The sequence below is a fragment of the Rhinoraja longicauda genome, chromosome 1 (assembly GCF_053455715.1).
Source record: "Rhinoraja longicauda isolate Sanriku21f chromosome 1, sRhiLon1.1, whole genome shotgun sequence".
Classification (NCBI taxonomy): domain Eukaryota; kingdom Metazoa; phylum Chordata; class Chondrichthyes; order Rajiformes; family Arhynchobatidae; genus Rhinoraja; species Rhinoraja longicauda.
Genome location: NC_135953.1, coordinates 122,664,216 through 122,682,561, shown reverse-complemented (window position 1 = coordinate 122,682,561; position 18,346 = coordinate 122,664,216). Strand labels below are relative to the sequence as shown.

Here is an 18,346-nt window from a genome sequence, read left to right as displayed (position 1 = left end):
TTTTGTACTTACCAATATAAATAAGGTTTATCTTTATCAACATTGATATTATTTAAAGGGTCCATTCTGAGCCACGTGTGAAAAGTGAAACCATTCTGATAAGGCCATTTAGCAATTGGAGGTAGAGCTATAGCCTGAAACAAACAAAACCAATGCATAAATTATTTCTGGCTACAATCTGGTATCTTATTTTCTCCTCAGTTATTCAATGTCACACATTTAGCTTCAGCAAAAAGAAAGAACAATGAACCTGTTTTCCCATTCTCTTAAATCTGCAAATAAGTACACTGATAGATTGAAAGTGAACATGTTCCTGAATATTTCATATTCCACTTCAAATAGATAATCTAAATAGCAATGAGGAATAGTAAATAATACTATATGTTGTCATAACAAAGCATGTTCTTCCCCCCCATCCCCACCCCCCAAAGAATAAACATTTTGAGATTGGAGGAGACATATGTATAATTTGTAAATAGACACAAAAAGCTGGAGTAACTCAGAGGGACAGGCAGCTCTGGAGAGAGGGAATGGGTGACATTACGGGTCGAGAAACATCTGTAACATTGATCTACGAATAATTGTGTAAGAACATACAAAGGAGGGCTGAGCACCAATTAGACATAATATTCTTAAAAGCAACAAAATGCTGACAATAATTGAAAGTAGCAGGATCCGATACCGTTCGGTATCTCAACTGCAACTGTCACATTCTCGCCGGCTAATAATAGCGGGGAAGAAACGGCTCTTGAATCTGGTGATGTGATTGCAAGCTTTTATATCTTGTGCCCAAATAGGAAAAAAGATGATGAGGAAGGAGTGTGATTGTTGCCCTTGTTTTCCAGGCGTCGCGGCGGGGAAGAGGGAGTCCGATGAAGTTTTAGCCTGGCCTGTCCACCGTCCCAGGCAATGGGGAAAAAGCCACACGGTTGTGGGCTGTGCGGTTGGACTTTCGCCCAGCTGCTGGGCCACCTGCGCATGCATTCGGTCGAGCTGTTGTTCAGATGCGAGGTGTGCGGAAAGGGCTTCGGGCTCTCCTCGAATTTGGCGAGGCACCGACACAGGTATACCAGCGACCAATGCAAGGCATGCAGACTCGGCGGAGCTGCAACACTGGCGCGAGCAAGAATTCCGCTGCAGGCTCTGCGGCGAGTTTTTCCCCATGTGGCCGCACCAGGAGAGGATATTTCTACTAGTGGAATATTATATATATTATATATAATATTATATATATTATATATATTATATATAATATTATATATAATATTATATATAATATTATTATATAATAATATAATATTATAATATAATATTATATTATATTATACTAATATAATAACTATTATATTAGTTATAATATAACTATTATACTAATAATTAGTATTATTACTAATAGTCTAGTAATAGTAGACTATTCTACTAGTAGGATATTTCTACTACTAAGACCAGAGGGCACAGCCTCAGAATAAAAGGACATTCCATTAGAAAGATGAGGAGAAATGTCTTTTGTCAGAAGGAGATCTGTGGAATTCATTGCCACTGACAGCTGTGGAGGCCGTCATTGGGTATTTTTAAAGTCGAGTGACACCTGTACTAATCACGAACCTGTCAAAGGTTAAGGGGAGATGGTAGGAGAGTGGGGTTGATAGATCAGTCATGATTGAATGGCAAAGTAGTCTTGATGGGCTGAATGGCCTAATTCTGCTCCTATGACATGAATAAGCAAATGCACAGTAGAAATATCTTCAATAGCATTGCAGCAGCTGATGATAATAGCTCATCATCTCAGGGACAATTTGAGATGGGCAATAATTGATGTCCTTGCCATTAATCCTCATCCCCTAGGTGAATAATACAGCAAACATAAATCAAAAACTACAGGTTTGAAACATAATTAATAAGCATAATCATAATTTCCTGATTCATAAAATATTGAGCTGACAAAATTGTTGGATTGATTCTTTACTCAAAATGTGATTAATGTATTAACAGCTCTTCCAAAAGTGGCAGTACCACAATAGCAACCAAGACCTAGAAACCACCAGGTCAGGATTATAATAACCCTGTCCATGATTGAACAGCATCCCAGTTCCTTTTTCACACCCACATCAACGTTTGTGAAAGCAGATCAATAAATAATCTGACATTTGTTCACTTTGCAAAAACTGAATTGGAATTTAATAAAATTGCTGGAAATACAGAGTAAGGTGAGCAGCATCCTACTGCACTAGAGAGTAACTAGAGTAATGGATTTTAAAGTTTCAGATTGATGAACTTTCATCAGAGCTCAAAAAACAAATCAGACAGCAATTTTATTTTAAGTTGCAAGGAAAAAGAGGAACGGGAAGAACAAACAAAATGTCTGTGATAGACTGAAGAGCAAAGAGCAAGAGAGACGATGATGTAAGTGATGGTGATCTCTTGTGCAGAGACTGTAGAAAAGACATTACTTGCATCGAATTAGCCTCAAGGAGACATAAATAGAAGAATGACAGGGGATAGAACAAAAAATTAAGCTCGAACTGGGAGATACAAAACACTGAATTTGCTGGGCATTTGAAATATGCAGCTCTATAGGACTTTGGTTAGGAAAGATGGGGAGGCTTTGGAAAGAGTGCAGAGGAGTTTTACCAGAATGCTGCCTGCATTAGAGGGTTTCATCTGCACGGGGAAGTCAGATAGACCTAGATTGTTTTCTCTGGCAGGTCGGAGATTGAGGGAAGACTTGACAGAAATATATGAAATGATGAGAGGCATGGATAGGGTAGACTGTCAGAACTTTTCACCCCAGTGTAGAAATCTCCAACACTAGAGGGCTTGGCTATGAGGTGAGAGAGAGAGAAGGTTTAATGGCAATGTGGGCAAGTTTTTTTTAACTCAGAGAATGGTGGGAGCCTGGAACATACTATCAGGGCAGATGGTGCAGGCAAATATGATAGCGGCCTTTAAGAGGCTTTTGGATAGGGACATGGATATGGATCAGATTCGGCACAAACATTGTGGGTCGAAGACCCCGTTCCTGTGCTGCACTGTTCTATGAAAATGCAGGAAATACCCAAACAGGTCAGGAACAATCTAGAGACAGGAAAACTCAGTTCTGACATGAATTGGAAAAGTTACTAATCTCAAGTAGTTCAATTTAACATAGTCTTGAGAGTTGTAACTTGCCTGGTCTGAAGACAAATTGCTATTCTTCAAACTTACTTTGGGTTTTATTGAAACAGTCCAGGAAACCAAAGATAAAAGGGTCAAAGTGGCAGTGCAATGGCGAATTAAAATGAAGACCAGTGGATGCGCAAAGTCACCTTGTAAGTACGAGGGACTGTATATTAAATCTGTAGAAGTGAATCATAGCTTTGTGATAAATGTCAATTTCAAGAAGCTAATTTAACTCATATTTTCGTAACTTGTATAAAAATGCAAAACTTCTGGTTGGAGATTTTTAAAATAGTTTCTAAAGTTATCAACAAGCAATTGGATATGGATCCAAAATTAATTATATTAGGATTATCAGAACATACTACAAACTTTACAACAAGTCAGGTACATTTTCTTGATTACAGTCTAATAACTGCGAAAAAATTAATACTTAAATTTTGGAAAAAACCAATAACCCCCACAATTAAAATGTGGACTACGGAAATGACAGAGACCCTGCATTTGGAAAAAATAAGATTTGCCTTAATTGACAAACCTGAGTTATTTTTTAAAATATGGTCTCCATTTATTGAATTTTTAGAAAAGTAAATGGGTTTGGCACAGGACTAAAATAAAAATTTAAAATTAAAAGTTGAAACTTGAGTTACGGGTTGGATGTACAACTGTGGTTATTGTCTCCCGGATCTACCCCCTTTAATTTTTATAGTTATATATTTTTTTTAATCCTCTTATTCTCTCTTCCCAATAGTTTATAGTTTTGTTTTTTTTCCTTTCTTTTTTATTTTTTATTTTCTCTCTTTAAAAATTTAAAAATTGAAGCTATGTAAGAACTCTGTAACAAATGTGTCTTTTATTTCTATTTGTACATATGCTTTTCAAAAATAAAAAAAAATTTAAAAAAAGAAGTGAATCATAGCTCAACTGAAAAAGATGTTTGGTCTTTGGATGATGGAAAGCAGAAAGGTAAAAGGGCAAGTTCTGTGCTTCCTGCAGTTGCAAGGAAAGATTCTGTGAGAAGGGGAGTGGGACTTGAGGGATATGCTGGAATGAATACGTCTTCATTGCAATATCTGAGAGTGCTAATATTGAGGGGCAATAACATATCATATCATATCATATATATACAGCCGGAAACAGGCCTTTTCGGCCCTCCAAGTCCGTGCCGCCCAGTGATCCCCGTACATTAACACTATCCTACACCCACTAGGGACAATTTTTACATTTTACATTTACCCAGCCAATTAACCTACATACCTGTACGTCTTTGGAGTGTGGGAGGAAACCGAAGATCTCGGAGAAAACCCACGCCGGTCACGGGGAGAACGTACAAACTCCTTACAGTACAGCACCCGTAGTCAGGATCGAACCTGAGTCTCCGGCGCTGCATTCGCTGTAAAGCAGCAACTCTACCGCTGCGCTACCGTGCCGCCAAAAAGCATTTTGAAATGGAATGAAAATAAATGCAAACTAAAACAGATCCGATAATCAGAGATAATATTGAAGAAAAGAAAATAGGGATTTTTAAATACTGGCCAAAGGCAAGATTATTTAATTACATCATTTTATTACTATTAACTGCAACAAACAAAATACAGTATTCTAAATTGACAGGCACATAAGCAAATAAGAAGATGCAAGACCAGTAAACAAAAATAAGTACCTTCATTGTAATCACATGTTTCCCACCAGCCAGTACAATGAGGTTTAAATAATGTTGTTATTGATGCCACAGGAATAGAAATGGTTGGCACAATTTGTTTGAAAAAGGGAACCTTAGAGAGCAAGTAGTTTACCAGAGACTATGTAAATGAACCAGAGGAAACTATTCTCTCAATACTGGCAATAATGAATTGGAATTAGAGCAAAGTGCCACAGGGATGGATTATAAATTGTGGGATTGGGATTTGGGGAAAAGAAAATCATAAATCAACTCAAGCAGTTCCCCCTAAGACTTAAAAACAGAAAAACAAAATCCAAAAATAGCAGGTCATGCAGCTATTGTTGAGAGACAATTAAAATTTCAGGCAAATAAGCTTTCACCATGAAGGGAAATATCTAGAGATAATGAATGATGTTTCGGGTCAAGACCCTTCTTCCTCATCAGGGGAGTGGGCGGGACAAAGATAGAATGTAGTCAGAGATAGTAAGACTGGTGGGATAACTGGGAAGGGGGAGGGGATGGAGAGAGAGGGAAAGCAAGGGCTATTTGAAGTTAGAGAAGTCAATGGTCATACCGCTGGGGTGTAAGCTACCCAAGCGAAATATGAGGTGCTGTTCCTCCAATTTATGCTGGGCCTCACTCTGGCAATGCAGGAGGCCCAGGACAGAAAGAGCAGATTGGGATTGGGAGGGGGAGTTAAAGGGCTGAGCAACTGGAAGATCAGGTAGGTTAAGGCGGACTGAGCGGAGGTGTTCAACGAAACGATCACCCATTCCTTCTCTCCAGAGATGCTGCCTGTCCCGCTGAGTTACTCCAGCATTTTGTGTCTACCTTTGATTTAAACCAGCATCTGCAGTTCTTTCCTACTAGAGATATTACAAGTTGAGAAAGGGAAAGCAGAGAAATATATATATTTTTGCAATCAGATGAGACCCAGAAGTTAAATTACAAAAGATATGAAAGTGCAAGACAATAAAAGGGTTGATAATGGGACAACTAAAACAAAAATAATGCATCAACGGGTTGCATGTGAATAGCAGAATCATTAACTGTAACATGCAATTGAAAGATAAATACTGTTATTGGCACTTATGTTGAGGTTCATTGCAAAAAATGCCAGAAGCTTGAAAACAGACATTGCTTTTTCTTTTTTTCCTTTCTTTTTTTTTCTGTGCACTTCATTTCTATTTTCTCTCTTCTTAGTTTCCAACTGAGCTGTTTAGTATCTACAACACTTTCTTTTTTACATTGGTATTAGCCAAATCATTATCCGAAATTGTTTAGTAGAAGACTAGTTTAGTTTAGTATTATCACATGCACAGTGAAAAGTTTGTTTGCATGCTATCCAGTAAAAGAAGAGTATACATGAATACAACCAAGACGTCCACAGTGAACAGATACAGGATAAAGGGTAGAACATTTAGTGCAAAGATACAACAGAGTGAAGTACCTCCTGCCTGATGGGAGAGGGGAAAAGAGGGAGTAACCATGGTGCGGCTGGTCCAGGATTATGTTGGTGGCCGTGCTGAGGTAGTGTGAATTGTAAATGAAGTCAATGGAAGGGAAGCTGGCTTGTGTGATGGTCAAGGCAATGTAATATGGCTAGTCAAAAGACAAAGAAACATAGAAACATAGAAAATAGGTGCAGGAGGCCATTCGGCCCTTCGTGCCAGCACCGCCATTCATTGTGATCATGGCTGATCATCCACAATCAATAACCCATGCCTGCCTTCTCCCCATATCCCTCGATTCCACTAGCCCCTAGAACTCTATCTAACTCTCTCTTAAATCCATCCAGTGATTTGGCCTCCAATGCCCTCTGTGGCAGAGAATTCCACAAATTCACAACTCACTGGGTGAAAAGGTTCCTTCTCATCTCAGTTTTAAATGGCCTCCCCTTTATTCTAAGACTGTGGACCCTGGTTCTGGACTCGCCCAACATTGAGAACATTTTTCCTGCATCTCGCTTGTCCAGTCCTTTTATAATTTTATATGTCTCAATAAGATCCTTCTAAACTCCAGTGAATACAAGCCTAGTCTTTTCAATCTTTCCTCACATGATAGTCCCGCCATCCCAGGGATCAATCTCGTGAACCTACGCTGCATTGCCTCAATTACAAGGATGTCCTTCCTCAAATTAAGAGCCCAAACTGTACACAATACTCCAGATGTGGTCTTACCAGGGCCCTATACAACTGCAGAACCTCTTTACTCCCATAATGAAATCCGCTCGTTATGAGGGCCAACATGCCATTAGCTTTCTTCACTGCCTGCTGTACCTGCACGCCAACTTTCAGTGACTGCTGCACAAGGACACCCAGGTCTCGCTGCACTTCCCCCTTACCTAACCTGTCACCATTGAGATAATAATCTGCCTCATTGTTTTTGCCGCCAAAGTGGATAACCTCACATTTATCTATATTATACTGCATCTGCCATGCATCTGCCCACTCACTCAACCTGTCCAGGTCACCCTGCAACCTCCTAACATCCTCTTCGCAGTTCACACTGCCACCCAGCTTTGTGTCATCCGCGAACTTGCTAGTGTTACTTCTAATTCCTTCATTAAATCATTAATATATATGGTAAACAGTTGCGGCCCCAACATCGAGCCTTGCGGCACTCCACTCGCCTGCCATTCTGAAAAGGACCCGTTTACCTACTCTTTGCTTCCTGTCTGCCAACCAATTCTCTATCCATGTCAACAACCTTCCCCCAATACCATGTGCTCTAATTTTGCTCACCAATCTCCCGTGTGGGACCTTATCAAAGGTTTTCTGAAAGTCTAGATACACTACATCCACTGGCTCCTCTTCATCCATTTTACTTGTCACATCCTCAAAAAAGTCCAGAAGATTAGTCAAGCATGATTTCCCTTTCATAAATCCATGCTGACTTGGACATCCTTTTACTGCTATCCAAATGCACTGTTATTACCTCTTTAATAATTGACTCCAGCATTTTCCCCACCACCAATGTTAGGCTAACTGGTCTGTAATCCCCCAATTTCTCTCTCGCTCCTTTCTTGAAAAGGGGGATAACATTAGCTATCTTCCAATCCACAGGAACTGATCCTGAATCTATTGAACATTGGAAAATTATCACCAACGCGTCCACTATTTCTAGAGCCACCTCCCTGAGTACCCTGGGATGCAGACCATCAGGCCCTGAGACAAAGAGACGCATAGTGCTGGAATAACTCAGCAGGTCGGACAGCAACTCTGGAGAACATGGATAGGTGACATTTCGAGTTGAGTCTCTCACACTTTGTGCCTTTTTGTCTATTCACCAGCAACTATAGACCTTTGCTTCTACAAAAGTCAAAGCGCTTTTGCTCAATCTTACCCTGAGCTTCACTAGAGCAGTATGGGAGGCTAAGAAGAAAGGATGGGACTACTATAGAAAATTAAGTGACAGGAAAAAGATCAAGGTCACACCTGCACACCATGCAAAAATATGCCACAGAGCAGTCATCCATTCTATATTTGGTCTCCCATATGTTGAGCCTACTGTATCTTGACAACTAATGTGCACAAAATTGAAAGTAGTAATATTCAATTGCTGTTGCAACTGTGAAAAAAAACTGTTTGGGATCCTGGGTAACTGTGAAAGAATATGATAAAAAAACATGTGTTGCATCTTCTGTGTTTATACAGGAAGATGTCATGGAATAGAGCATTAGTAATGATTGGGGAGTATATCAGGGCGCTGCAGAGGAGACAAGTCGTCCAGAATACAGAAAGGGGAGATGTTTTAGTGATGCCATCATACTGGAGTGGATTTTTGAATTTGGGGACTGGCGAGATGAATGCTGTGCACAGGAGGGATTTTACAATGATTCCAGAAAGGGAGGGGTGAGGGCAGAAAAGGGCAAAATGGATGGACACACCAAGGCTTCCTGCTTGTTCGGGGTGGTGGGAATCCGTTATTGAGGAAAAATGAAATCATATTGAAATCACAAAAAAGGAACAGTTGCACTGCCAGCACAAATGTAGCAGAAATAAAGATTGGATTTAAGACTTTTGGGTTAAACAATGAGAAGCTGGGCCACTTGAATGAAGTTGATCCTAGAGATATTTTATTCATGTTAAGTTGCCTCATCTTACCTATAACAGTTGGCTCATTGCTTCTAAAGTTAGTTTGGAAGTTAATCTAGTACACATTATTAGTTGCTTTTCAATTTCCAATCCTTAGCAAAAATAGTCATTATTAGCTATATTTTATACCAATTTGTGTAAACGCAGTAAGAATATGAGAACTATAAAAATGATCAATACAACCAAACTGAACAATGATTGTATTCATTTCAGACATGCCATAAAATATCTTGTGGAGAAGCACAAAAGATAATTCCATAATTTAATTTTAGTTTCAGTAAAATATATATTTTTTTAATTACCAGGACTATTTGGAATAGGTTGCTGTACGAGCATACTTTTAAAGTTAGTTTGATACAATTAGACAATAGACAATAGGTGCAGGAGGAGGCCATTCGGCCCTTCGGCCAGCACCGCCATTTAATGTGATCATGGCTGATCATTCTCAATCAGTACCCCGTTCCTGCCTTCTCCCCACACCCCCTGACTCCGCTATCCTTAAGAGCTCTATCTAGCTCTGAGAAAATTCTAATTCTGAGAAAAAAATTAGGTCAGCCTTGCAGAGAGAACTCTAATCCTGTTTAAATAAATTATAGTTTACCTTTGCAACAGTAATTTTCTTTTAATTTGTTGCTTGGTGTCACCAACAGAAAAGCAGCTTCTTTATAAAAATAACATTTCTCTCAAAAAATGAATAAAACTTTCCAGTAACTGCACATCCAAATTCTGAATCAAATACATAATACTTACTGCAGCACTCTTCCCAGGAAAGCTGAAGAATGCATCAGGACCTGGTTTCTGCGGCACATGGTTCAATATGGTCAACAATTTTACTGCATGCGGAGGCTGTAAAGAAAATTGGCAAAATCAAATTATTCTAAATAATAATGAAAACATTAAAACATAATTTCGACAACATTAAGTTAGAAATTTTTTGAAGGTTGGTCAATTGTTGGATGCAACCTTCCCCCCCATTGATGAACTGTACACTGCAAGGGCCAGGAAGCGAGTGGGCAAGATCATCTCTGACCCCTCTCACCCTGGCCACAAAATCTTTGAAGCACTTCCCTCTGGAAGGTGACTCCGGACTGTCAAAGCAGCCACAGCCAGACATAAAAACAGCTTTTTTCCACGAGTAGTAGTCCTACTCAATAACCAAAGTCTGTTGTCTCGTTTTTGCTCTGGTTTATTTTCACCACATGTTTAGACCGTAATGTTATATCCTTATTGTTTTGATGTGGTTATGCTTTACACTGTTAACTGTTAATTGTTAACTGTATATTTATGTTGTCATTTGTGAGCAGAGCACCAAGGCACATTCTTTGTATATGCACATACTTGGCCAATAAACTTATTCATTCATAGTATTCACTTTCAATAATAGCAATATTTATGGTCAATATAGAAATTAAACATTTGTATAACAGAAGAAACTTAACAGAAGAAACAGAAGAAACATTACTCTCAAAATATATATCAATTACTACTGCTGTACAGCAGAACCTAGTTTCATTTAAATGCAATTCAATGAATTATTCACTTGATCACAGAATATTACTGACATTCAGGAAAATTACATCAGTTCAGCCACTAAAAATGGAATCCAGCAAGGAAGCTCAATTTGTTACATTCCACAATCTTTTACAATTGTGTTTATTTTAATGGGTTGCACTATACAATATTTAAGATGTTTACCAATTAATTTTGTGTAATTAATAATTTTCCAAATTTTATTGAAACCAAATATTTTGATATTCCTGAGTGGCCTTGGCAACGGCACTAAGTTCCAACCCATTTATTTTAATATAAGCAAAAATGCAGAATTCTTAAAAATAATTTGAAAGAGCAAGAAAAGTTACCCATTGTCCTTTCTCTCCTTGCACTTTGCTGACCATCAATTTCAGCTCACGGACACTAATATTGTAGCTAGCCAGCACTCCCAGCATATCAACGAGCAGATCTGCAAGTGAAAGGATAAATTATTTCAAGTCGTCAAGTTGAATTTATTGTCATATGGATATCTATAGTGAGAAAAACCAATAAAAGAAAAATTGCATTCAAACTTACAATGTATTCTGCCTATTAGAGACATAGGCAGAATAAACGCGATAAAAATGATCTTCTTACCACAAATATTGTACCTATTTCAATCAATACCAATATACTTACCTAAAAAATTCTTTAAAAAATTGGATTCTGATATTATAAATTTTATATGGGATTATAAATCACACAGAATTTAAAAAAAACACTTGTGTAAATCTAAAGAATCAGGGGGACTGACACTCCCTAACTTATTGTATTATTATTGGGCAGTGAATATTAAAAATATAATCTACTGGTTGGACAGTTCTGCCCAACAGGTAGATTGGATAAGAATGGAGAAAGAGGATTGTTCCCCTTACAATATAGGAGCGATCCTTCTTTCCCCGATAAAACTGAACAATATAATATATAAGAAGAATCCAATTATTCATAGTATAATACGAATTTGGAAACAAATAAAACTAACTTTAAAATTAAGAAAATTATCGTTTCTTTCTCCAATAGCTAATAATCCTTCATTCAAACCATCTATTATTGATACAACGTTTATCCATTGGGAAAGAATAGGAATCAAAACGATGGGAGATATGTATGAAATGGGAATTTTTTTACCATTCCAACAATTACAACTAAAATATAATTTGAAAAGTAATCAATATTTCAAATACCTTCAAATTCAAGATTATTTGAAAAAATATATACAAGGATATCAAACCTCAACCCCAGACTTATTGGAGGAAGGAATGAATAGAAAGGCAGAATCAAGCAATTTAATATCTTACTTATATAATATAATTCTAAATATAGAAACACCAACGACAGAGGCAATTAGAAGGGACTGGGAACAAGAGTTATTGATAAAAATTCCGAACGATAGATGGGATAAAAATTTATTATATGTAAATAAATGTTCAATGAATGTAAGACACAACCTAGTTCAATTTAAAATTTTACATAGATTATATTATTCGAAAACTAGACTGAATAAAATATTTTCAAATGTTTCCCCCATCTGCGACAAATGTCTAACTCAAAAAGCCACTATAGCACATTCCTTTGTCTATTGTACAAAACTGTATAAATTTTGGAATGAAATTTTTGGAATTTTTACAAAACTATTTAACACAAAATTGAACCCCAGTACAGAATTGATTATCTTTGGATCAATGGAAGAGGGAAGTAAACTAACTATATTCCAAGAAGCTTTTCTTAATTACGGTCTAATAACAGCAAAAAAACTAATACTCAAATTTTGGAAAAACGCACCTACGCCAACATTCAAAATGTGGATTTCAAGCATGTCTGAAACGTTACATTTTGAAGAAATGAGATTCCTCCTATTAGGCAAAGTAGACCAATTCTTAAAGATTTGGTCTCCTTTTATCAATTTTTTGCAAGCATATGGTGCAACATAACATAACCTTAGAAATTAAACGGTTTAGAACCGGGTGACGGATGGGCAAAAATACGAGATAGGTAGATCTCCCCTAATCTTTCTTTTCTTTACTGTCTTCTTTTCTTTCAATCTTTTAACTTTTCATCTCTATCCTTTATTTCTTTTGCTTTCTGTTTCTACTCGCTTGACTATCTATTCCGACACTCTTTATTTCTTATTTCTTTCTTCTCTCACTGTTCTTTTATTATTAAATCAAAAGTATGAAGTTGTACAAGAATGGAAATATGTATTTATGTATTAGGTACTCAAGTACCACACTATTGTACTTACTTCTAACAAAAATAAAAAATAAAATTTTTTTAAAAAAACTTACAATGTAAATTATATCAAAAGGAAAATGTATGTAAAATACTTGATGAATTTATCAAAAGGAAAATGTATGTAAAATACTTGATGAATTTATCAACTCCCAGTAGGGTCAGAAAACCTTGAACATTTTTTTATTTTTCAAAGAAAAAACAAAACTTCTATTGGCGAAATCATTAAAAAAGCCAATCGAGAGCATGGAAAATATGTGTTAATTTTAAGACAAGGATTTGTCTTAATGCAAGGCAGTTTTAGATCAGAACAGGGAAAATTACCACGTGCCACATTATGGTACACAATTTCTCCAAACCAAACAGTAATCCTCGCTTAGTGCTCTATATACATTCCTAGAAAATGGAGCACGAAACAAAACAGCGTTATACGGGGTCATTATAACATAACATAAATGGAGATGTGATCCTGATTAGTTATTTTTAATGCAATTCTTCCATTTGCGGCTCCAGTATAAAAAGAGACATGAAACAACCGGATTCCCTGATTTCCTGACTAGGGCTTTGATTCCCCACGCAGAGTTATTGTGTTAGATTCCCCCATGCAGAGTCATTGCACTCACAGCTGGTGAAATCTTCCTTTACCAACAAATCTCTTTCCCAGCTCGGTGTCTGCTTCAAACCCAGACCTCTCTCGATGAATGGAAGAACAAGAATGCCCGGCAGCTCGAAACCCGAGAGAGGTGGCAGCATGACAGCCATGTCTCCCCAGACACTCAAGTGCTTCTGCTACGGGAACCGCAGCTCGATATGCAGCTATTCACTGAGTGCCACACATCAGGGCAGCACAGAAAGCTCTCCGCAAGCAGCAGCAGCACGAAGAGGGGCTGGGGCTGGTCTCACCCCTGCTAGCATCTGACAGGAGTAGGACTGGCACCAGCCAACTCATTGGCCCGTATCAACTCACAGCTCTAACCCCAATTCTGGCCACAAGCAACTCCCAACAGAGGGTGAAACCTCTCTCCCTGGCCATGGAGGACAGATAGGGCAAGTAGAATTACAGTCCCTCTGCCTACATGGCCCACACCTCCACCCAGTTTGATTAGAATAAACAAAGCAAATTAGTTAAAACATACATCTTCCTTCCAACGTGCTGTGTAACTTGTAACTGATGTGCTAGAAGAGATATATTTACTTCATTCATTCAAAGGGCGATACTTTAAGAGCTTTTTGCTAAATCCTGTTTTGTCTTTAAAATTGAGTGCGACAGAGAAGCAACACTATGCTGGGTTGCACAAAGAGAAGTACACCTGTATTTAACTCTTAACGGATAATTCATGCCACCAAATAAATTCTGCCTATTCCAAAATATTCAACCATTTCGTTTAGTAAAGGTGTTTAATCACCTTCCATGCAAAACCATGCAAAAATGTCATTAAAGTATATGAATTGGCAGACAATCTGTTTATAAAAAGTAAAGAATAATACTGTAAAATAACAGCTTCACTTGAAATTTTAATAAGATCTTAATTTCTTTCCTCAACAAGTCAGATGATATTTTGATTTGTCATGTCAAGTCAAGACATCCCAAAAAGCAAATAATCTTACCTGCTATCATGTTGTCAGTTCGATCAATTCTCTCCAGAACATGTTCAATCAATCCAGCATCTGTGCAGGCTTGTAGATTGCGAATGCTTTTTTTCAGAATTGCAATGAAGATGCTCCAAACTTCTGCCTGGCAAGTCACATCACAGTTGTCCAATAGCTCCACCATGCAGCCAACACTTTCCACTTCTTGGATCACAAAATTCATCTCCAAATCAAACTGTCCTCCAACAAGCTTTGTAATAAAACAAATATGGAGAATATTTCACAATTTGGTCCAAATTTCCAGGTTAGAAATTACATGTGCATGTTTATATCCTGTGTATTTGTAAACTGTAAATCTTGTTCTTAAAAATCATTAGAGTAAAACTCCATTAATCCAGCAACCTTATGACTTTGCAGATTTCCTGGAAAATCTGATATTACTCCTATGTTTATGAAAATACCTTTGTTTCACTTTTTTCCTTACAAGTAGACAAAAATCATTGTACAGAACAGGGTGGCACAGTGAGGCAGTGGTAGAGCTGCTGCCTTATAGCACCAGAGATGTGGGTTCGATCCTAACCATGGGTGGTGTTTGTACATTCCCCCTGTAACCGTGTGGGTTTTCTCTGGGTGCTCTGGTTTCCTCGCACATCCCAAACACGTGCAGGTTTGTAGGTTAATGGGCTTCTGTACATTGCACCTAGTGTAGGATACAAAAGTGGGATCCTACCAGTGTATGAATGATCAATGGTCAGCGTGAACTTGGTGGGCCGAAAGACCATTTACAGGCTGTATTTCTAAACAAAGCTAAACTAAACATGTATAATGAATTTACTTGTGAATCTGGCAAATTTGAAGAGAGCGGAAATATATAACCATTTCTGACACCAGCTGCAGCCGCAAACCTACCATGTTCCTGACCCCTGGTGTTCTGGACCCAAATTCTAGCTCTGGCCACATAGCCCACTTGAACTCAGAACCCCTTCACACATGCCAGAGTACCAAGACAGACAGATGCTGGACCATCAAGAATTCCAAACATTCAGATACTGGAATATTAGAACTTTACTAAAAATCATTTTCAATGAGAAAAGAAAACATAAAAATCAAAACATCAAAATCATAGCACAATGGAAGATGTGATCCATTGTTTTCCTGTTTTGTATCTTTTCTGTAACTTTACCCTTTCAAGCTCCATGGCATCCAAACAGATGTTTACAAAAAACTGAAAATATATTACAAGTGATGACGACAAAAGGTATCAGACACATTTTATGCAATCAGTGGATATGTTACAGGAAAGAGCAAGGGTGGTACCAAACTTGAAGGATCTTTTGTCTCTGCACCATTTTCTTATACTAAACTGGTATTCCCTTAATATCCAAAAATTTATTGGTCCATTTCTTGAACTTACTCAGCAAATGTGTCTCCACAAGCCTCTTGGATCGAACATTAATCTGAATGCTCCCACCCTTATTTTAGGTCCCTGGTTTGAAACACCCCAGCCAATGGAAACACAGACTATGTCATGCCCCATGAATATTATCTATGCTTCAAAAAGACCATTCCACATACATCTAAAGGCCTAGACTGCTTACTTCCCCCATTCCAGGAATCAACGTCTTTTACACACCCTCTATCATAAGTATATCCTTTCTGAAATAGGAAGATCAAATCTGTACGTCCATAATAATCCAGATGTCAGAAGGCCCGATAAAATTATGGTCGGGCATCATTATCTTTTCAAATTCTTTTGCAACAAAGGCCAACCTCACTTCCTAATGTTTGTGGTAAATTAATTGTGGGGTATTATGTTGAGGCTATACAAACATTGGTTAGACCACACATTAGTTAATGTACAGTTCTGGTCACCATACTAGAGTATAAGGTAGCAACAGAGAGAATGCAGAAGAAATTCACCAAGAATGGAGGGTTATCATTTACTCTCGCTAGAATAAACAGCTGTTTATAAAATCATGAGGGGCATGGATTAGATGGTCAGTATTTTTTCCTAGGACAGGGCAGTCTAAAACTAGAGGGCACACATTAAAGTGAGATGGAAGAAATTTAATGGAGATCCATGGGGTAAATTCATCATACTGAGGATGGTGAATGAGCTGTCAGAGAAGGTGGTGGAGACAGATTTAATTACAATGTTTAAAAGGGGCTTGGACAGGCAAAGCATTGAAATGGGCAAGCCTAAAGCAGATAAATCAGATTAGCATAGATTGGCATTATAGTTGTCATGGATAAGGTGGGCCAAAGGGACCTGTACGATTCTGTAACTTGGCACTTTAAATGATCTAACTCAGCTCATCTGACCACCAATAATTTTAACTATTCAAAAATTGCACTGCTGTTTTGAATTTGTTTCAAAGTAGATGATACCAATCATCTCCCTTGTCTATGTCCAAGACCAATCCCTCCCTACCTATGTCCAAGACATCCTATCCCCCCGGTCCAATCCCTCCCTACCTATGTCCAAATCACCTCACATGCTCTCCGTCTCCTCAATAACTTCCAGTTTCTAGGCCCCCACTCCCTCTTCACTCTGGATGTCCATTCACTCTACACCTTCATTCCCCATCGGGATGGTCTTGAATCCCTCCGTTTCTTCCTCGACCGCAGATCCAGCCAATCTCCATCTACCAATACTCTCCTCCACCTGGCAGAGCTGGTTCTTACCCTCAACAACTCCTTTCCCCTGCAACCGCAGGAGATGCAACATCTGTCCCTTTACCTCCCACCTCGACTCCATCCAAGGACCCAAACAGTCTTTCCAGGTGAGGCAGAGGTTCACCTGCACCTCCTCCAACCTCATTTATTGTATCCGCTGTTCCAGATGTCAACTTTTCTACATCGGTGAGACCAATCGCAGGCTCGGCGATAGTTTCGCTCAACACCTCTGCTCAGTCTGCCTTAACCAACCTGATCTCCTGGTGGCTCAGCACTTCAACTCCCCCTCCCATTCCCAATCTGACCTTTATGTCCTGGGCCTCCTCCATTGTCAGTACGCCATCGAAAATTGGAGAAACAGCATCTCATATTTCGCTTGGGCAGTTTACATCCCAGCGGTATGAACATTGACTTCTCTAACTTCAGATAGTTCCTCTGTCCCTCTTTCCCCTCCCCTTCCCAGTTCTCCCACTAGTTTTCCTGTCTCCTACTACATCCTATCTTTGTCCCGCCCCCTCCCCTGACATCAGTCTGAAGAAGGGTCTCGACCCGAAACGTCACCCATTCCTTCTCTCCAGAGATGCTGCCTGACCCGCTGAGTTACTCCAGCATTTTGTATCCACCTTGTCTATATTCCTTTACAGTCTTTCTACATCCTGCTCACAACCAACAAAGCTTAGTATCACCAACAATATTAAATTCATAAAGAATGGTCCTCCCCATCCAAACCATTGTTACTGATTATGAATAACCCAGGCCCCAGCAGTAATCACTGCACCACCCAGGAGTTGCAGCCACTAAACTCAATATGACATTTATTTTGTGTTTTCAATCCATTAACATATTCTCAATTTGTGATAACATACAGTATGACAGCAAATCTTATGTGCTCCAATTTTGTTTCACCTCTTATGTGGCACCTTATCAAAGGTCTTCTGAATGTCCAAACCTAGCACATCAACTGCAACTCTATTTTATTTTATTGATTACAAACTCAAAAATCTCAAACAGTTGCATCAAAAACGATTCCCTTTTCATACATCCATGGTGATTGCCAAACCCTACTAAGTACCCTACTACCACTTTCTTCATAATGGATTCTAGCTTTTCCCCTATTTATGGATGGGCAGCTGACACGTCTACGAGTGCCTTCCTTTTTTAAAAGTGGGATTATATTTACCACCATCCAATCTCCAGCAATTTGCAGAATCACACATAGGAAAGTGCAGAAAAGTGCTTTTGAGGCCAGACTGGATCAGCTATGATTTTATTGAATAGCCCAGAAATCTCAATGGACCACTTGGTCTACCCTGGTTCTGAACTCATCTATCACAAGATCTCCCTCGACCATGTCCAAACCCCCCTCAAGCTCAGAAACAACCATGATAAATCCCAATCCTATGTT

At 38.6% G+C, this 18,346-nt stretch overlaps 1 protein-coding gene across 2 annotated transcripts in view; it reads right to left on the bottom strand.

The window, feature by feature from the left end:
* lrba (LPS-responsive vesicle trafficking, beach and anchor containing) overlaps positions 1–18,346 on the bottom strand; it is a 681,010-nt gene that overhangs the window by 642,583 nt on the left and 20,081 nt on the right. For both annotated transcript variants that reach the window (XM_078405961.1, XM_078405966.1), the window contains exons 2-5: positions 14,284–14,515; positions 10,776–10,876; positions 9,667–9,762; positions 13–134 (exon numbers count right to left, since the gene is read on the bottom strand). In XM_078405961.1, the coding sequence (XP_078262087.1) occupies positions 13–134; positions 9,667–9,762; positions 10,776–10,876; positions 14,284–14,515 (551 nt within the window). The remainder of the gene's footprint in view (positions 1–12; positions 135–9,666; positions 9,763–10,775; positions 10,877–14,283; positions 14,516–18,346) is intronic.